The sequence below is a fragment of the Varanus komodoensis genome, unplaced genomic scaffold, assembly GCF_004798865.1.
Source record: "Varanus komodoensis strain SLA01 unplaced genomic scaffold, ASM479886v1 scaffold24, whole genome shotgun sequence".
NCBI classification, from domain to species: Eukaryota; Metazoa; Chordata; class Lepidosauria; order Squamata; family Varanidae; genus Varanus; species Varanus komodoensis.
The window spans coordinates 751,497-773,720 of record NW_025335641.1 but is presented as its reverse complement, the minus strand read 5'-3'; the positions used below and the strand labels follow the sequence as shown (position 1 = coordinate 773,720).

At 40.3% G+C, this 22,224-nt stretch overlaps 1 protein-coding gene across 1 annotated transcript in view; it reads left to right on the top strand.

The window, feature by feature from the left end:
* Positions 1 to 22,224, top strand: part of ADGRL4 (adhesion G protein-coupled receptor L4) — a 119,824-nt gene that overhangs the window by 33,171 nt on the left and 64,429 nt on the right. Inside the window, exon 3 of the mRNA XM_044432606.1 lies at positions 19,251 to 19,403. Within this exon, the coding sequence (XP_044288541.1) occupies positions 19,251 to 19,403 (153 nt within the window). The remainder of the gene's footprint in view (positions 1 to 19,250; positions 19,404 to 22,224) is intronic.

Genomic DNA, 22,224 nt, shown 5'->3' with positions numbered 1-22,224 from the left:
GCTTCCATTGATTATCTTTAACAACCTGCAGAAATCTATGGAGTAAGAAATCACAAGGTAAATGGCCTGAAACAGTATAATACGTACAACTTTCCAAATTAGTTGAACTATGCTTTCCACCATGTTTAGCCAGTATGACCATTGCCTACTATAATACTCTGGTGGTTCTGTGCTGTGACACCAGAAGTCTCATGTCCCATTAATTTGCTTTTCTTGCTCCCATGATCACAGTCTTGAAGGATGATGAAAACGCCATGGCACATGGTGGGTTTTCCTGCTTTAACATTCCACAAAGCAGACCCAACACACAAACACTTCTTGCCCTTTAAGTTCAAACATATGCCGTCCATCTTCATCAGCAACACATATTCCTGACAGTCATTAGCACTGACACATAAAAGTCTGGATTGATTCACAGAGCATTAGATCAAGACATAAGTAATAGGCATTTTCAGCTGGAACAACCAGACCAAGACTTGGAGATGGAGAGAGAACCAAAGCTCACTCAGAGAAGTATCAGATGCTCAGAATCCATGGTAGATCCAAGGGAAAAGGCAGGATAGGAAACAAGCAAGGATCAAGGCATTGTAGAATCAGTGGAGAAAGCACGATCACGAACAGGCAAGGAGAAGACACTGAAGGAGCAACATCAGCTGCTAAGTCAAGAACACAAAGCAGCTACCTTAAAGAATTAACTTGCTTTGACAACTTTCAAGCAGAAGCAAGAAGCCTTTTATATGATTCCCAGGCAGTCTACATGAGTAGACTGGCACTAACCCTGTGAGGACATACAGGGCAGTGCTAATCCTGCAAGAATTCACAAAGTGGACCATGTTTCCTTCTCTGCCAGGCCACTGGGGACATGTATCACTTTATAAATCCTGGCACAAGGAAAGGACTTTGTGGTGTCACTGCCAGGGAAACGATTGTAGAATTCATGTGGAGCAGACAACTTGCTGCCCCACATCTTCTGGGCTACAGTCCTTGCCAGGATATTAAATGATGAGGGATCATGAGAGCTTTGGCTTTCCAGATGTTACCCATCCTTGGTGCAAAAGCTGTAACATGTGCAGAGTTTTATTTTCTTTCCTGTTAATAGAAACAGACTGAACACAAATTAGGATTTCATACTGAGAAAAGGTTTAGATAAGTGGTGGTGTATCTAGGTGTGCCCTTGCTGTTATTCTGAAGAAGATAGATTCCATATTCGTGATGGCTCTCCACATGCTGCAAAATGCTGATTTCTCAGCATTCTGGGCCATGGGGAATGCCTCTTCAGGTAGCACAAGCTGCCCTGTTTAGAAAGTTGTCCCCCACAGGTACTGGAGGCAAAGGCAAGCACATGCTCTTCCCCAAAATTTTATTCGCCCTAGTTAGGGGGCACCTGCATAGGGCTCAGGACTTGCTTTGTGTGGTATTCACTTTCAGGATTCAGCTGGTGTTTACAAGCATGAAATTAAAAACATAAATAAACAAAATGTGCTGAACATATATAATTATTTGAAAGGTGATATTATAGAAAGATGAGTATACTATGCTAAAGAAGAAAAATGACTGTTTTGCAATTCAGTCCACCATGTCAGGGAAGAATTCCATAGAAAATTAAATGGGTTTTCATATTATGCTATTATTATTATCCTAGTTGTCATTTAATACACATATATTTTTTTAATTAGCTTTCATGTTTGTACAATCTAACCAGACATGAGGAAGTCAGCTGCATACTCGTGAAAAATGAAATAGCCATCGTAAGAACAATGAACATAACATTAGACAGTACATGTATCTATAATTATTATTGTATTTATTCTGTATGAACTGATTTATAGAATTGTTTTAAGAATAGTGGTCTGCATTTAGTAATTAAATTTCTTGTCTGAAGGCTCTCTCTCTCTCTCTCTCTCTCTCTCTCTCTCTCTCTCCCCCCCCCCCCTTTTCCCCCTTGGGAAAAGAACACAGAGAAACAAAATGACTCTACAATTATGTCTTGACAGGAAGAAACTGAAACATAAACCATGCACCGTTTTTCTCAAATAAAATTATGATTATTACACTAGTTACCACTGTTTGCAAGATGTTTTCCAGGCAACATTGTTGCTAAACAATATAAACTGCTTCCGTATCCATTCCCAATTATGGGCTGATAGTTCTGGTCCAGTAACAGAAAAGCCCCAAGCTATAAAACTTTTTTTTCCTGAGAACAACAATACATCAGCTAATAAAATGGTTGTCATGGCTGGCCACTGTCTGGGAAAAGGAACAGAAAACTTGAGGGTGCCCTTGGAGGGTATAGCAAGATGCAATTATCCGGCAACAGAACCCTTCTTTGCTATGATTGATGGGGGAAAGAATTTGAAAGAATCTTACTGGCTGAAAAATTTATAGTAGCACCATGATTAGGCACAAACTACAATATTTTACATAGAATGAGGAGAAAAATCAATTCATTTATGCTGCCTTGGATGTCCTTGCTCTGTAGCCGCTGTGTGTCATATGTAGGAGCATAAACAGCTTAATTCTAAGGTTCATACACTGACCTTTTCAATTCTTTGATCTAAGTAGTGTCTGAAATACAGATGAGAAGCCTGGAATAGCAGCAGTACCCTTTCACAGAGGAATAGATTTAAATGTGAAAGAGTACAATGACAAAGCTTGCAGTTACAGGAAGCTTGGAGCAAAGTGCAGGAGAGACATAGAGCTCTGCAAAAAAGAATGGTGATTATTTTGTGTTTCGGAGATGACCTTCAACTGCATGCAGTTTTGACCTTTGAATTGTTGTGTTCTCCTTAAGGTGGAAAACATGATTTAGCATATCACACCAGAACATGGCTATTTTTGATCTGCTATGCTGGGTCAAAGATTAATTTTGAGAACCTCCCTATGCACTTCACATATTAACTAGAGGTCTTAAGTCATTGCTAGAGGTCTTATATCATGTCATAGTATGGGTGATAAAGCCAAATGTGAATCAGTCCACCATATTTAAAAAGGATATGACATGTATAAAATAATGTATATAAAATAAAAATACCTTTACCTACAATGTCCCCAGCCTGCTTAACCCTGACCAATGATTGCAGGCCAGTAAAAATGTTTGCCTATTTCTTTAGGGATGATATTCAGAAATGATATCCCAAGACAAATTCCAGTACCAGAATTTACATATACATCCCTTTTGAGTGAGTCTTATTCTGCAACGTCTGAAGAGAGAAACAAAATCATGAACTGGACTTCATGGTTGTATATTTACAGGACTTCAAATTGACAATAAAGTGGAAACTTCTGGTACAATTCTGTGGGATACTATATAGAGAGCACTGCTAACGTAGAGTTGGATCCAACTCTCATGTGTTCAAGCATCCACTTTGGAACAGGATTCCAACAATGCAACATGACACTTCAGTTTCTGGTATGCAGTGTTTATGACCCACATCTGCTCTAGAGGGCCTTCCATGGGATGGGGAAAACTGGTAGAACTACACAGGCAGCACCAACTCTATATTTGTTTCACTTAGTTTTCTCCTTCCCTAGGAAATTCAAAGCAGTTTCTCAGGTGGTTATCATAGGGAAGTATGACAAATTGCTTTGCTTCCAAGCATGCTGAAAATTTGTGTGACCACCCACCAGGAACTGAGCCATACAAACACTACACAAGCAGCATCCTGTGCACATGACTCACAACATTTGTTTGTGTTGCATGTGCTGGAGAAGACGGTTGCCAGTTGCACAATTAGAGTTTCATGAGCATTCACAGGCTTTCTCTCTAAGCTCACCTTCTTCTGAAGCCAAGGCCGAGCATGAAACGAAGTCTAACAAGCAGAAGAAAGGATCCTGAGAGTATTGTTGCAACCCTAGATCATCCATGCAAGGCAGGACACTGAGCCAAATCCATATAGCTTCTACAGTAGTTTTGATTTACCTTAATTTCCTTATCTGCTTCACTGTCCCATCTTTCTGTGATTGCTTAAAAACAAACAAATATATTGTTGGAAACAAGCCAACTCTGAATGTTTTGTACTTAATTGGTCAGGGGTGTGGATGCTTATCAGAAATGATTCTATAATGGGGGCAAATGGAGCAGTGAATATCCACCTGTCCCACCCCCCATCCTAAGTGCTACCCATGATCTCCTCTCTTCTTTTGGCAATCTCAATAGAACATTAAATATCAATCCTGTACACCAAACAAACAAATGTACCCTAATAGATACCAACCAACACTGTGCTTACTGTGCAATGAAGTGGCACAGGTGGAGCTTACGTTATGTACCTCCTTTTAATTTTACCATTACAACAAACCATCCTGTGAGATAGTTTGGGATGAAAGTCTGTGACTGGTCCAAAGTCACCCAGTTGGCTCCATGGCTGAGTGGGGCCTAGGGCCCAGATCTCCTGTGTCCCAGTCTTGTGCTCTTAACCCCTACACTACAATGGCTCTCAGAATCACAATCTTCAGTAAAGTATAACATCAAAGGAATTAATTCTAATTGTGTTTTATAAGCATAGCCTGGTATCAGAGATAGCCATGCACAGGAAGATGTGTTGTGGGATTTGCAGTCCTAACCTGTGGATGGGGATGTGCACTGTCCCTTCCACACAGTGAGTAAGAATCCCACTGGATGACTTGCTTCCAGATGCCCACTGCAATATGGATATGTATCTGTATTATGGTTTCCAATTTATCAAGAGAATCCCTGCATGCATGGGTTATTTCAAGCTGCATTTTATTCTGTGTTTGCATAACCACTCTATAATTGTAGGGTTGGTGAGTAAAGTGAAATAGAGACATTTGTTATCTTTATCTGTAGAAAAAAATTAACTTGTGCTTTTCCATAGCCCTTTTTCATAACTAAATTATGTTAGCTACCTGGGCACTATATCTTACATCATCCACTGAGGACCTTTGAGTTCATTTTATTGGTAACTGCTGGGTTAGGTAATTTGTATGTAGTATGTCACATTCTTAGATTTTCTCCATTTGTCATGCTGTAAAGTGTGCCTGAACCAGTTTTTTCTGGGAAATTAAGCAAGTCAGTACAGGTAAACAAAGAATTAGGAAAATGCAATTTAAGCCTGAATTTCATGTGTTCCAATTTTGCATGTAGCAGTGTTTATCCAGCTAATAGTCACTGACTGATTGATTTAGTTGCAATCTTATACCCACTTACCTGGGAATGAGCCCTTTTGAACTCAGTTTCAAAAAGTTTCTTTTGAATGGTCATACACAGGACTACACTGCTGAAATATTTCTAAGCTGCCTTTCCACAAATACTGATATGCAATCTTTTTTTAACAAAAAAGTTTAAGCAGTCAAAGCAGAAAATAACCATATCAGTAAAAGAACAATCAATAGCAGATAAAACAGTATCATTACATCAATACACTGTAAATAAAGGCAGTTTAGACCAATTTTAGCATTCAGGGAAGAAAACAGTAACAAGTTCAAGCTAAATAATAAGCAATAAATTGCCACCATAACAAATCATAATCATGCAATAACAAAAGAAATAATCACCAAAAGCTTAAGTGAACGGGGGAATAACTTCCTTGCTAATGCCGAACTAGATCTGAAAATAGCAGCAATAACTGGGGGTATTGACAACAAAGTTTACTTGTTCCTTGCCTGAGAATAGGTCAAACTATACATTCTTCTAAGCATCTTCGTATGTGTACTTGATACTGCAATTTGCCTTACTGTTGTGTAACCATGACACTTGTGGTTTAAGCTTTCTCCGCACTTTCCCCTGAAATTCCATCAACCTGATAGTTGAAATGAGAGTAGAAATGTGTGTGGAGCAGTTGAACTTCTAGTGCTCCCAGTTTTTGAATCAAGTGGGGGAAGAATGGAATGGAATGGAATGGAATGGAATGGAATGGAATGGAATGGAATGGAGCATCCTAGAATATGGCCTGTTGGGCTGGTGGAGTCCTGAATAGAAGCATTCCATACAGCAATGTTTTGTTGCAGGACCAAATACTTGATAGACCTTGTTTTTGTGAACTTTTGGTATTTGAGATTAGAAACCTTTGTCCATATAAAATGGTATAGAGGTCTTCCTTTTGGTTTTCATACTAATACAACCATGACTTATATCTACAAATGACACATAACTCTAATTACCCATAGAAGCAGGTCTGAATAAAACAAAGTATAATTAACAAAAGCTGAGTTCAACTCATGTGAAACCTTTATCAGTGGTTTTTGAGATCCTGAATGGTTCATTCACAGATGCAAGCCATCATTGGATGTTGTCATTACTCTGTGATAATCAAATGATGAATATTTATGTGCAACCAGCACTTAATTTATGCAAGCTTTGTATAGTCCTTCCTAAAGCTCCATACCTGGAGACTGAATAAGTCAGGGGTCTCAAACTCACAGCCCGCAGGCCAATTGCCGGGACAGGCGGGGCATGGGGGAGGGGCCCTGTGGCCTTCAAAACACCGGTGACATCCAGGCCGGCCTCGGGATGAGCGGCCCACCACCACCGCAGTGGTGGAATACTTGATGCAGCCCAGCCTCACCCAGACTCTACTTCCAGCAGCCCCCAGGTAAGTTGAGTTTGAGACCCCTGGTATAAGTGCTTATGCATAATAATAATCATTATAATTGCTACATTGCTTTCAGGAAGAGAGTTATAATGAGTTATTTCATCTGACTATGAACAAAAACAAATACTCAAAGTGAGAATATATGTACTGAGCAATGACGCTGTCTTTTCTGTAGGGAAAGAAAAAAATAATATATCAAAACCTTTTAAAAATGGACCATTCATTTCCCATCTTGTACTAATATTATTTTCATTCTCTAATTTAACTAATAGAGTTTCTAATCTTCATTCCTGAGTGTGCCTGACTGAACGATTTCCTTGCTTGCAAGATGTATCTGCATAAGTTTTTCTTTTTTACTCTTCATAAATAAAAGGTTACAAATCATAAATGTTCTTTTCATGATAGCGCCTAAATAGAAGTAATCATTCTCTGCTATTAGACAAATTATTCCCCCCTTCAGTAAAATCTGTTCCGAGGAAATCTTTTAGATTAACATTTAGGTGGAAATAGGGTAGGAGACAAGTTAGGATCTCAAAATCTGGGCTTTGCTATAATTTTGCAAAATCCAATACTTTTTTTTAATCTGGTAGCCATATAACAGTGAAATATTATCAAAAATATATTTAGCTCAGAAAAATGGGGGAAAGCTTTAAAAAGTCTACATATTGGGGCTTTACTGAAGTTTTCCTTTGGAAAACTATATTGACAAGTATAATCAAATGAGAAAACGCCATAAGGATGTCTGTGACATTTGTTTCTATGATATAATAGAAGGCAGTATGACAGAGCAAAAGATAATATTAGAATGTGCTTTATAAATTGCTTCAAGATTTTTGTTATCCTGATAACATATTTACCATGTTTGCAAGTTCTTTGAGACCATTTCACCTATATCGCATAGCAGTCTTCTTCAACTGGGTGCCCTCCAGCTTTTCTGGATTACAACTTCCATCATCAATGGTCCTCGGTCATGCTGGGTGGGAATGATTGTAAGGGTAATCATAAACATCTAGAGGGTACCAGTTTGAGAAAGGCTACTGTACAGAGTCTTAAGAGTTTGAGATGAGATGACAGGTTCACTTGTAGATGAATCCTTCACCACCAGATGACAGCATCCTTTATGATGCAACAGCATTATTTTTCCAAATCTGGGTTTACCAACATCATGTAAAACTGCTGTTGCTTTTTAAGGAGGTTTATGTAAATTAGTTAGCATAACCAAGAGTCCTGCCAGGGGAAAAACCCATAGCAATAAACTAGCTTATATTTGCAAAGCGTTGTGTGGACCTTTCCTGACAGGTAGAAAAGCACACGGCTAAGCCCCATCTTCTCTTGCCTAGAAACCATTCAATTCCTGTAGGAATCATTCTTGATTAGTTATTTTGGGGTACTTCTATAAAAGTTGACATGCTGCAAAAATGAGGCACTGTTTCACTTAAGAATTCTTGACTTGAACTTATATGAAGACAGGAGCAACTGTGTTCTTAAGTTTATTATTACAGGAATGGGCCCAGGTGAACCTTGAGCTAATGACCATCCCTCTTCCTTGCCTTCTCCTGCTCTAGCATGGTTCCAAGGAGATAGAAAGTTTTCACTTCAGTATTTAATTAACTGCTAAGGTTATGGTTAAGCTGTTAAGTGTATGGCTAACTGAAATAAACCAACTTTATAAACTTCATTTTGAAGTTTGTGTCAGTAAAGCATATTTAAGGCTAATCACAGGTTGTACATAAGGTTTGTACATAACACAAAATTGGAGTTCATTAAGGAAGAGCATGAAACTTTTTGGTCTCTTTCTCATGGCTGCACTCGAAGAAGAGAAGTGAAGCACAGAAACCTATGGCTCACCTTGGCTCAGGGCAATAACAACAAACCATAGTTTATCATTATTTTCAAAGTCAGATTATGTTTTTAATTAAGTCATTCTAAACTGGTTCATCAACTCCATGTCTGTGATGGATGAAAGCTTTCAGACATACAAAATGTTTTGTGCTGATGCTTATCAGTTCATAGATTCTTTCTTTTGTTTTAAGTATCGGCCTCACAATTAATAGATATCAAAAAGTGCATTTAAAACTTTTACCCAGGGCAGCATCTGAAAGAAAGGAAAGGTGGGGATTATTATGGGCATTGCTCTTGTGAACTTGTTTTCTCTTTTGTATAACTGGAGGCACACTACAGCAGCACAAGGGGTAATACATGCCAGACTGCCCACTGTGCTGAGACCTCTACACAAGCTGAGCACAGCAGGGTGAATGTCACTGGGATTTGTTTTACAGGAAGCCTTCATTTCCTTGCTTTGGAGGGGTTAAGTGAGCCACTTCAACCACTGCTTCCCTTCTGGGGTTATGCTACGGAAAGGCAGCTCCGGTTTTCCCCAGAGAATAGGCCAACAGAGAGCTGCTGTCAGAGGAAAACAGCAGGATGCAATGAATCAGTGTATTCCCGAGCCGGCTTGGCTACGCTAACTTCCCAGCCAGGGCTGTCCAGTTTCATGCTGTGATGGCCCCTCTGTGGCCACCAGCCTGAAGCTGTCAAATTCACCCCCGACAGGTTTTTGCCACAGGGGAAACTGTGTCCAGGTTTATTCTGGAAGGAATCGGCCTGAATTTCATCCTTTGTGCCTTAAAAGTCTCTCTTGTGGTACCGGAGGAAAACTGAGTACAGAAACTTTGGGCAGAGTTTACTAAGAACTACTCCAGTGGAAGCACCATTTAGAAGAGTAGGAACTTGAAGTAAATTAGTGTAAACTTTATTACCAGCCAGGTGCTTGTCTGGCTATTGAAGGGGACAGTAAGGGAAAGCTGGAGACCTTCTCAATAGAAGGTCACTGAGACAGCTTAGCATGCAAATCAGGCAGTGTTTGGGTGACAGAAACCCAGCAGAGGGCTGCCTTTCCCTCCAAAAATGTGCTCAACAGCAAGTATAGGCCCTTCATCCCTTCCCATAATGACAGCAACAACAATAAACCAATTGTATACAGTATACAATGATGCAGCTAGGGCTGACTCTGGGCTGAAGTCCAAGGCCTTTCAGCCCAAGTGGGGCAGAAAAATGACCACAACAGCTGACAAGTGTGGCTGTAATTTCCTGTATATATGATAGTGCTATGACTACAGTGAAGTTAAAATGAAAACCTGTACATACTCAGACTATTTTCTTAAAAGTGGGGCTCACAGCTATTTTTAATGTTTTTGTTCTACCATATCAAGAAAGTAGTAGAAATGTTAAAGTGGAACGGCAGTTGACCGTTGAAACTTTAATTGTGTGTGTCTCAATCGAAGTAATATATGCGACCATCCAAAGGAGTCCCCATAGACCATTAAGACCAGGATCTAAAATTATCTAGCTGAACCACTGATGGTTTCATGGGAATAAGTATTCATGGAAGAGAAAGGAGCATATGTAAGAATGAATAATCACATTACGTTCCTGCATATTCTACACCAGTCAGAAAATAGACTTTCCTTTACCTCTAGCAGCAACATTTACTGTAATAGGCACAGGGGATCACTCCAGTTCAGGAACCTAATGTGGGGCCTGAGTTCCCTGAAGTACCTTTCCCAAACCTAGTGCTTCACTGCCCAGCTTTTTCCAATTACTACTCCCGGTATTAGTACTCCTTGTACTGCTCCCTGACTATTAGACACAGAGGCTGAGGCAATAGGAGCCAAGAGTACCAGGTTAGGTTAGACTGGCCCAGTAACTCTCTGTGAGTCCTCTTCTTTCTTGAATGCCTGTATGCTGCTTACACACCAACCATGTATGGCTGCATCTTTAGTAATTTTATTCTGGCATGTTATACTAAATGTGTTATTCTTTATGGCTCTTATCTTTGTTGGTTTCGGTGCAACAAAATAACATGACTATCTCCCTGAAATGTTTCTACTGACAGAACATCCTAGAGCAAGGTAGTCCAACACATAGGCTGCAGGCTGCATAGAGCCCATGAGGTCTTGTTTGGTGGTCCTCTTGCTGCTCAGATCCCCCACTCCCAATTTCCAGTTAACACAAAACTGGATGGAGTAGCTAATAACATGGAGAACAGAAAGAAGATTCCAGGTGATTTTGATAGGTTGGATTGCTGGGATGAAAGAACAGAATGAAATTCAATAGGGACAAATGCCAAGTTCTGCACCTAGGAAAAAGAAATCAAATGCATCATTACAAGGTGGGGAATACTTGGCTCAACATAGAAACAAAGAAACAGAGTGAGTCAGAGGGCCTCCTGGGCCATCTAATCTGATCCCTGGATCCAGCTGGCCTCTCTCATGACATGACAATACTGGAAGTGAGAAGGATCTTGGAAGTGCTGTAGATCACATGAGTTAACAGTGTGATGTGGCTGCAAAAAGGGCAAATGCTCTTTTAGGCTGCATTCATAGAAGTATAACTTATATATCACATGAAGTACTAGTTCCCTTTACTTATTGCTGATTAGGCTTCAATTGGAGTAGTGTGCCCAGTTCTGGGCACCACAGTTCGAGCAAAATGCAGACAAGCTGGAAAGCATTCAAAGGAGGGCACCAAGGATGATCCAGGGACTGGAGTCAAAGCCCTGTGAAGAGAGATTGGAAGAACTGGACATGTTTTGCTTTAAGATGAGAAGACTGAGGCAGGAGATAATACTCTACAAATTCTTGAAAGGTTGTCACAGGATCTTTTCTTGATCTTCCCGGAGTACAGGACACAGAAACAGTTCAAGTAACAGAAAACGAGATTCTGGCTAGATACCAGGAAAAATTTCCTGACTGATAGAGCAGTATAATAATGGCAATGATTACCCTGGGAGGTTGTGGACTCTCCCACACTAAAGGCATTCAGGATGCAACTGAACAACCATCTCAGAAGAATGGTTTAAATTGGACCCCTAAACTGAGCAGGAGGTTGGACCCAGTGGCCCTCTGGCCTCCTCCAGATCTACTATTTTATGATTCTATGCCAAGTTGCCACCTGACAGGTAGCACTTCAAAAGATGAAAAAGTCTTGTCCTTCATAGTTACCAAATATACAGGTTGCCCCTTAATAATGTTTAACATTCCATAGAAAACTGTATTTGTATTAACCTGTATTTTCTGAATTTGTCATGATTCTCAGCCATGGAGATATTTCATAGTATCAGGGAAGGTGCAAACAGTATAGAGTTGCAATGAAAGAATGAATATTGTGTTAATCCCACTGCTAAACACTGTTAACAAGCATCTGGAATTCCATTGGATCCATTGAACTCTTAGGCACAATGCAACTATTGGGCAGTCATGACTTTAACATTATTTTCAATAGATGGAGCCAATCTACATTGTTTTCCCCCATGGGCTGGTTACCTCCATTGAACTTAATGGAGACTCAAACAAAACACTGGGGGAACAAGCAAATATATAAAAACTGTTTGAGCATAGCTTTAGCTTTGCAAAGCCAATATCTGTTTATCATCTCCTTCCCAGGAAAGTTTTACTTCACTTTAAAGGAAACATTTTTTAAAAAACCTTTCTCCTTTCAATTATATCTTGACTTCTTACATTTTTTGAGTACATGTTGTTTTGCAGTGCTTGAAAAATATCCTTGCCAATGGTCATTTGGTTGTGCATAATTAAGCAGGTAGTAATGGAACCATTAACTATATGTCTTCAAACATATCCTTTCTGACCAAGATGAAAAAAAACAAGTTTGTTTACACAGGTTACAAAATTTCCAATCTATAAACCCTGCAGTTGCCACTTCCTTCAAACCATACTATATTCAATAGCATTGCAAATTATGAAAAAGTTGAAAAATGAATATAAATTCTTGGCTCCAAGCATTGATTTCTGCATTGTGTTTTTAGACTTTGATTTATTAAAACATGTTGTTGATGATTAATACATTTTGCAATAAATGTAGCAGAATATCTTAACCTAGATGTTCCCTGTAATTATGGGATGTCTTCATTTTGGATAATATTTTTATTTGGAAGAGCCCATTTCCTTTAGATGGGAGTGGGAGGCACTGCATTTATTTATTTATTGTATTTGTATGCTTTGGCCAGGAGCTCTCTGGGCAGCTCACAGGAAAACAGGACAACAACATATTATAAAACCATAGTTGAATTTAATACTATAACATCTAAAACCTCATAAAAACCAATAATATATAAAATACAAACCAAGGAAACAGATGACCAACAATAAACAATTAAAATGAGATAATAAAAGCATATTTGTCTCAAAGCAAGTACTGAATAAAAAGGTATTTCCCTGGCAGCAAAAGCAGGGTAACAAGGATCCCGATTGCACCCCTTTAGGAAGAGAATTGCAGAGGTGAGGTGTGATGATGGAGAAAGTCCCTTTTCTTGCCAATTCCCCTCTCACTTCATTTGGAGGAGGAGCCCACTGGATGACACCTTGAGGAAGCAATGGAGGTGTCAAAGAAGGACCTCTTTGTCCCCTTCACCACCCAATAATGGGCACTAAGCTGCATTCAATTGGATTGATTTTGAGTTTTCCTCCACCTGAACTCTAGCTGTCTACCCTCTTGCTTCTTCACTTACTGCTCTTGTGTATTCCAAGGAGCTTGGCAAGGGGGAAGAGGACACCTGGGAGTGATTGTGTCAACTGCATAGGCAAGCTCTGTATTCCACGGGGCTGGGGCTTCAACAGGAGAACCAGACATGCCAGCCAGAAAATCCTGCAGTGCTCTCTGGAAACCTCCTAGATCCATTAGACTCTGGGGCGTGGACCAGCTTAATCAGTTCCCCACCCTTTCAGAGTGGAAAAGGGGCCAAAAGTCCAAACCTGAAGAGGAAGAGATCTCACCATGACAAAGGGGTTCAAATCAGCCCCCTCCACTACCAGATCCCCATTTTCCTGCACAGTTGAGAAGACCAGGTCCAGAGTGTGATTTTTCTATGCTTTGGGCTGAGACAGCCACATGGTTGTCATGGCAGCCATGAAGTCTTGAGTTACTCTGAATTAAGCAGCCTCTGCATATAGGTTGAGATCCCCCAGAATCACTGCCAGGTCCAAGACTATCTCAGGCAGCTCAAGCAGGTAATCTAGCAGGCAGCAGAGTGGATGGTACATCAACAGAATCCCCAATATGTCTCAAGCACCCAACACAAGTTATAAACAAGACCTGCTGTCAAGCAAATAGGAAGCCAAGAGAGGAAGGTCATCTTTCTATAGGCCACAGCCACCACTTTCCCAACCCTCAAGGCGATGCTGGTGTTGTGCCAAGGACCCAGGCAGGCACAACTGCGAGAGGGTAACCCTTCCCATTTCACCCATAAGCCAGATCAGCCTCTTCATCCACAATCAAATGAGGGAGATTTTATTTTGGGCTGATCTGGCTTTCGACAGCACTACCATCAAGCCTGGGGATAGGCTGTTACAGCTGGCAGGAATCATCCAGATGGAGGGAAAAACAGAAGAGGAGACAGCAGGGGGCAGCACCTTTCCTCTCCTGTGCAGGCTTGTTAATCCCCCAAAACCATACTTCCCCCTACCAGTGACCCCAGGTATGGGGGAATCCCTTTGTTCCCCAAAGTCACCCAATGACATGATAAAATGTATATAAAATGATAAAACCATCTGGAGTTGCTGTGGGATTGTCCTTGCCTCTGCCCTGGACATCAGCCACTGAAAAAACACCTGGAGGAGTGGAGGAGGCCCCATCCCCAGGCAGCAGGTGTGGCACACGGCCTTGCTCCTTCCCGCTTTCCCCCTCTCTCAGCACGGGTCGCTGCCAATAGCCAATGCCACATCAAGGTCACACTGGAAGGTGATGGGCAGGACTGCAGCGGAGGGCAGCTCCACTCCACAGAGGTCTGCAGACTTGTGCCACAGTGGTTTGCAATGAGTGCGGATGCTGCTTTGGGGCCAGGCAAGAGGTCTGTGAAATGCTTACATTTAATAGCACTGTGCTAAAACCCACCATCCCTTTTACAACCTCTGTTTTCCTGTGAAAGAAGTAGCTGTTTTTCTTCTTTCACAGGAACTTTCAACATTCTGAAGAAATTTCTCAGGGTGCGGCTACCTTAAAACAAGGAGATGGCGGGGTTGCAGGGGTGGGATATTCTTCATTTATCCCATTCTATGTTTTGCAGCCTCCTTGGCTATTTGTGTTTCCTGGAAAGCCCTCTAGAGCCTCAACTGTGATTTGTTACCTTGTGGCTTTCCACAGCGGCCACCAGATGAGTGCTAGAAGCTGAATGAGGCATCCTTGGTTTTGACTTCTTGTGGGTTAATGTTCTTGTTAACAAAAACAACAAGAGAAGCAACTGCTGTCAGTGGAAAAAGCCAGAATACATTTGCCAAAAGGGCCTCTTTATATATATATATATTTAAGCCAAAAGCAAAGAACGGCTTTCAGACAATTGACAGTAATATTTTAGGACCTTTTAGGACTAAAAGACGTGTAGTTTTATTCTCTTATTAACTCCACAATGTCCAGTACCCATCTGGAACACAAAAGAATGGCCTAGTACATCATCTTCTAAGCTAGCAAATGTCTGAAGCTACAAAATGTCCACTCAAACCACATACCAATCCTCTATATTTTGCAAAGTGCTCCATAACTCCAACATCCAATGTGGGCCAAACAGACCAAATATACCACTCATTCATGACTAGATGGAAGTGATGTAATATACCTTAAAATGTTAAAAGAAATGTGCAAATCATAGAACAGGATAAAAGTGATAACATTAACAGCATACACTTTGGCACTTAACCTCTTTGCAGTATTGTAAACACTGAAGCCCTGCACACAGAAAGGTTTTTCCCAAAATTCTCAGCCATTTGAATAATTTTTAGATGCAAAAATAAATAAGCTGATACAAAATTCATTACAGTGCTAGTTTATAGTGCATCGTAGTTGAAACTCTGTGTGTGGATTATCATGGATTCAGCCTTTGCCCAAGTGGAATCAATGGGACTCCACACATGCATGTGTGCCCCTAATCTTTTCTAGAGATGCTCAACCCACCATAGCAGATTTGGGGTGCGGTGTACAGGATGCGGCAGTATGAAAGGGGAAATCTGTTTTACCATTAATGGACTGACACCACTGAATCAGACCTATTGTGCATTTATTTATTTATTTGTTTAGAATATTTATATGCCATCCTGTCACGAAGGTCTCAGGATGGCTTACATAAATTGCTGAGAGATGTTATTATGTTAAGTCATGTATAAGTATTATTTATGAATGAATGAATGCATAAATACTCAAAGATTTGGGAAGTAGGCATAAATTAAACTAAAATTAACAGATCAAGATAAAATACAGTCAGGAAATCCCCTAGTTTTTCCAGGCATTTAAAAAAATAAAACCCATTACCCTGCTATCCTTGCAAGGCCTGAGGTTGACACTGAAATAAATCAGGTGTTATACCGCTTATACAACTTCATTGACTCTGGCATTAAATAAAAAAATAGTTCTTAAAGCATGTCCATTTAAGTCTGTTATTCCCACATATGGTCTTTGAATGCAACTTAATTTCACAGGAATTGAGCTAATCAGGGCAGGTGACTAAACACAACCCAGCCTTGTGCAAGAACAATAAAAGGTGGTAGTTGTTTCCTTTTAAAAATGGGAGGAAATGGCCGCTCTAGTCTGAAAAGGCTTTGAGAGCAGGAGAGTGTCTTCTACTATGTACAGGTCTCCATTAAAATCTTTACAGGCACCTAGTTGTGTGGCATAGTGCCAACAGCCCAATAAAGTTAATTAGGCAAATCTGTAAAGGTTTTAATAGCAACCACTGGATGAGATGATTTGTACCACTTGAGAGTGTTCTTTACACCATTTGATGGTTGTAATGCAATCATATTTTCAGCACTGTGCCACTTTTAGCTGAGATCCAAGGAAATAAATGCATGTTGGAACTATTTGGCTTGTATCTGAGAAAGGAAGAAGGTGGGGAATACAAGAATTAGCATCCATGCTATCTTGAAGTTAAATAAACACTAACATTGTCTCCAACCTTGCCCTTTCCGTTAAGAATTCTTATTCATTGTTTTCCCAAAACAAAATGCCAGTTCTTCCACTAACCATTTAATGAGATGCCCACATTAAATACATGATATCCACTGAGTGCAATATCAGAGATGGTTTCTTGCTCACACTAGGTTTGCAAAACTGTCTGTAACATGACAGTAAATAGGGAAAGCCTTGCATACATGTTTCACGTGCACACCAGTGTGCCCCATGCACAAGACGTTTGAACAAACAAGGCTGAAGGGACATTAATGTTGTTGGCCTTCCAAGTTCCCTTTGCCCTGTTAGGCTGCATCCAACAGGGCAGGAGAAGTGGCAAACAAAATCTTTACATCCCCTCTGTTTTGGATAATTATCAGTAAGTGGTCTCTTCTGCATCTAGTAGGATTGTTTTGGAGGGGAGGGGAGGGGAGGGGAGGGGTGGGGGCCAGTAGAGATTCAGGATCAATTTCATTCTGACCTCTCCAGTTTTGTCCCCTACCTACCCACTGAAATGCTTCCTCTTCTCCCTCTCCAAGGTCAATTTTCTAACCTCAAAGAAGCAGCCAACACATTTTTCCCTGTGCTAGCTGCAAGGGTAAGGAGTCTGCAGTTGAATCTCCAGCGTATCTTCCCAAGGTCGGGGTACCATATTCAGCCTTAGAAAGGTTTTTTAATCTATCCTACAGTCCCTGGGAAACTTGCCCAAGAAGCATAGGATCATTCTGTTGGTGTTCTGAACTAATTCAGAAGTGTGCTGGAAAAAAAATAAATCATGTGGCATCCCAAAACTTCTGTCACTCCTAACAATAGTGATCTTCGGTGGTAAACAGTAACACGAAAACCAAGCCACTGAGATTCAAGGGAGAAGTGTCAGTACATTCCTAAAGATATTGAGGTTTATAAAAGTATGCAAAAAAGTGAAAAAAAGAGATAGTGGAGTGAAAAAATTCAACACACCAGAATAGCTCACTAAAAGCAGAATATGCTCAATGGCTACAGAATGCTGAATGTCATTTTGGGGAAAAAATGGAAAAGTGGGAGAAGGGAGGTTGAATGCATGTCAATCCAGGGATGAGCACAGCTGGGTGGATATCTGGCTGGATGAACTCCAAACAGGAGCACTCCTGTAGGGAGCTTAGGGCAGAACGCAGGTCTCATCATGGCAAGTGCTTGTGTTGGAACAATCCTGTGGCTTGTAATATACTTACATTCCTACCTATGGATTTATATTTCTATTAATTGTCTTTTTGCTTCCTTGCAGTGTTCAGTTAATATATTGGTTATAACTGTGTTTTTGCTCCACGTACAAATGTATGTTCTATTGCAGAAGTGCCCAAGTGGACACCTTTGAGATGTGATGCGCTTTAGCTTCCAGCATACTTTAAGGTGCCAGCTGGGGAAAGACTGCTCTATTGCAGGAACAGGGAACATCTGGCCCTCCAGATGTTGTTGGACTGGAACTTCCATGATCCCACACTACTGGTGGTGCTAGAATTGAAGTCTCATAACATATGGATGGCTATCCATTCCATAACCCTCCTCTATTGCAGCTTCCCAATAGAAAAAAATCACAAATCTCAAGTTTATGATTTCACTGTTAATCCAATGTCTGAGTTCATTCTCTTCCACTGAATAAATGATGAATATTAATGATAACTATATTATTTCCTTTTGATAAAACCTGTTTTAAAATCCAATTAACCATTTACTAATGCTCATATGTACACAAACACACACAAAGGGCGAATGACTGACACGTTAAGGTTGCAATCATATATATCTTCCTAGAAGCAAGAACTATTGTATGGCACAGATCTAAATATGTAAATGTGAGGGGTGGATCCTATGTGTCAATAAATCTACATGGTTTCCTAATTGGGGTTCTGACCTTCCAGCTCAAGGTCTGGAGATGAATGACAAGTGTGACAATCTGCCATCAGATTTTAAAAAGAGGCAAGGCAGGCAAGATGTTATATGCTCCCAGTCCTCATTATTGGCTTTGTTGTTGCTACATGCCATCAAGTCATCTCTGACTTGGGGCTACGTTATGAATGAATGAGTCCAAAAGGCCTGTCCTTGACAGCCCTGGGCAGCTTTTGTAAACTCAAGGCTGTGGATTCCTTCATGGAATTGAACCTTCTCATAGTTGGTATTCCTCTTCTTCTGCCCTTCACTTTATCTCACTTTATTGTCTTCACTAGTGAGTCTTGCCTTCACATGATGTACCCCAAATACAACAGGTTCAATTTGTAATTTTTGCTTTCAAGGAACATTTTTGAAATTTTTGCTTTCAAGAAAAATCTGGCCTGATTTGATCTAGTATCCACTTGTTCTCTCAGTCCAGGATATTCACAAAGCTCTCATCTAGCAGCTTGCTTCCAACACCTCAATTTTCCTCCTGTCATGATTCTTTACTGTTCAGTTTTCACACCCATACTCTGTGATCAGGAATGCAATAGCATGAATGATCTTGGTCTTGGTTACAGTGAAACATCTTTACACTTGAACATTTTTCTCCCCCTTCACTACAGTAAATATGTATCTAATCCATTGTTTGGAAATGGAGTAGGCTAATGAGGAATCCTGTTCAGCACACACATTTCCTCAAACAAATGCATAGCAGTCGAAACAAATTATTGAGAGAGTCCTTGCTATTATAGAAGCATGATTTATAAGAATCATGAGGAGAGCGAAGAAGCAGTTTCACTGGAGAGAATAAAACTGATTCAATGTTCTATTTTACAGATGATAATGAATGTGAAAATGCCACACTTCTTTGTGGGGAAAATGCAAACTGCACAAATACAGAAGGAAGTTACTACTGCATGTGTGCACCTGGGTTCAAATCTAGCAATGGCAATTTAACCTTCGTAACCAATGATGGAACTTCTTGCATAGGTAAGATGATAACAAATCTCAGGTAAGTTTTTCTTGCCTCTTTGCCTCTCATTTGATATCGGACACCAAAGACGATGCTGAACTGTGGGGCTTAAATTCCATTACAAACTCTTTTTAAGAGGTAAGATACAAATAAAGAAAAAAATAAGAAAAACAATACCATAGGATATTACACAAATCTAGCATATAGTTTCAACATCTAATGAGTTCACAAAAAAGCAAAACTTTCTATCTCATCTACCCACAGTTAAGTCAATCAGTTCTTAAGACTTGTAAGCAAATGATCCAGTTTATCAAACTAATTGTAAATAACATCATAGCTTTAACATTGAGTTGAAGCTCACTAATAATATTTCTATGAGTTCCATTTCTTGAATATTAATTAAATTGCTTATAATAAGCTTTCCATTTTTATTACATTCCTTGGCATGTTTTCTATTTATATAATTGGTTAGCATACTCATCTAGTTTATTTGTCCAGTCTTGAGCAGTTGGGCAGTCTTCTGCTTTCCACTTTGATGCAATTGTAACTCTAGCTGCTTCTTGCAAACTTGTTGATAGTCATGACATTTCCCACTCAATATTCTGGTTCAGTTGCATTCAATTTCTGAATAATAAATTACTCAGTCCTGATATCCTTACATAAACATGTTTTTGTTAGCCTTGGCAGAACCATATTCAGTTGTCCTGCAAAGAACACTTCCCATTTTAAACACAAAGGATTCAAGATACATTTTGCTTCCTGATGCTTCTTTATCTATCACCCATATTACTTCTGTCTTGATCCAGAAGTAATATGAAGCATGGCAATCCAATCTCAGCTGCCATGGACAATCAAAAGTGGATAACAGACAGAGCGGTGCCATGGGTCACGTTTCTGAGAATCTGAGGCTTTTGGTGGGTGCAATATTCCTTTTGTCACCAGAGTTTTGCACTAGACTATCAAAAGGTGAACAGATATAGGAAAGAATAGGGATTTCTTGGGGGAAGAGTATTTTCGAAAGCCAACTAGCCTTGAAATATCTGAAAGATTGTGGCACAATAAGTTTTATGGACAGCAGCCCAGTATACAGAAAGCTATTTTGAAAGATATTGATTTCCATGATGATGATACCCCTGGAGTAGTTGACTTTTGGCCTAAATGTGCTCCACTTCCTAAGGGTTCCCTTGAGTCTCATTGATTAGGGTTTTTGGGGTTTTCCCTGAAATCAAATATCCTTACCTCTTCTATCTATGTGTCCTGTTTTAGAAACAGTGGTCTCCTTAGGAGAGTTAGTCCTATAAACATACTGCACACACATTTTAGAGCCTGTGGCAGCTGCCTCAGGCTGTCATGAAAAAGCAACAACTTGTTATTTAATTTATTAAATTTTGCATTTTCACTGCTAGCAATGCCTCCAGGACTTTCTGCCTCAGGGGCCAAAATGCTTAACAAGTTTGCAGTACTAGTATGGACCTTAGCTGCCCTCCTTAGATAGCAAAATGTCTTAGGGTCAGCCTTGTACCTAGCTGTAGAGACCTGTGGGGTTAGGACAAATAGCAGAGATAACAGAGGAAATTATGTATAGCATGTAATAATTGGGGTTGCAGAGAAATCTGTGGATGCTTCAGATGCCCATTGGACATACTTTGCTATCCTAACCATGTTTATTCAGAAGTTGTACTGAGTTCAGTGGTATTTACTCCCAGGTAATTGTACGTAGCACTGGGGTCATACTCTCTACTAAATGTGCTCAGAGCTGAAAGCTTCTTTATCCACCCTGGACATAGTCTCAATATTTAGCTCTAGGGATAACTAGTAATTTAAAAAAGCAAATAAACAAAAACATAGTCCTGGTGGTCCATGCAAAAGAAAAAAACCCCAAACCACACATGAACAATGTCTTATTAGCAGTTTTAGTCAGCCTTTATTAAAGATATCCAAGTATGCATTTTAGAACATGAAGAGTTACATTATGCCAGAAACTTGTTGCTGTTGCTGTTAGTCGCGAAGTCGTGTCTGACCCATCACAACCCCATGGACAACATTCCTCCAGGCCTTCCTGTCCTCCACTATTCCCTGGAGTCCACTTAAGCTCATACCAACTGCTTCAGTGAGTCCATCTAGCTACCTCATTCTCTGCTATCCCCTTCTTCTGCCGTCAATTGTTCCCAGCATTCGGCTCTTCTCCACTGAGTCCTTCCTTCTCATTAGGTGGGCAAAGTATTTGAGTTTCATCTTCAGGATCTGGCCTTCTAAAGAGCAGTCAGGGTTGATCTCCTCTAGGACTGACCGGTTTGATCACCTTGCAGTCCAAGGGACTCTCAGGAGTCTCTGCCAGCACCTCAATTCTTCGGCACTCAGCCTTCCTTATGGTCCAACTTTCATAGCCATACAGTGCAACTGGGAAAACCATAGCCTTGACTATACGCACTTTTGTCGGCAGGGTGATGTCTCTGCTTTTTAGTATGCTGTCTAGATTTGCCATAGCTTTCCTCCCAAGGAGCAAGTGTCTTTCAATTTCTTGGCTGCAGTCCCCATCTGCGGTGATCCTGGAGTCCAGGAAAATAAAATCTGTGACTACCTCCATTTCTTCCCCATCTATTTGCAAGGAAGTTTTCTTAATGTTGAATTTCAAGCCAACTTTTGCACTCTTGTCTTTCACCCGCATCAAGAGGCTCTTTAGTTCCTCTTCAGTTTCTGTCATTAGAATGGTATCATCTGCATATCTGAGGTTGTTGATATTTCTCCAACTTGTGATTCATCTAGCCCCTCCTTTCTCATGATGTGCTCTGCATATTAGTTAAATAGATAGGGCGACAGTATACAGCCTTGCCGAAC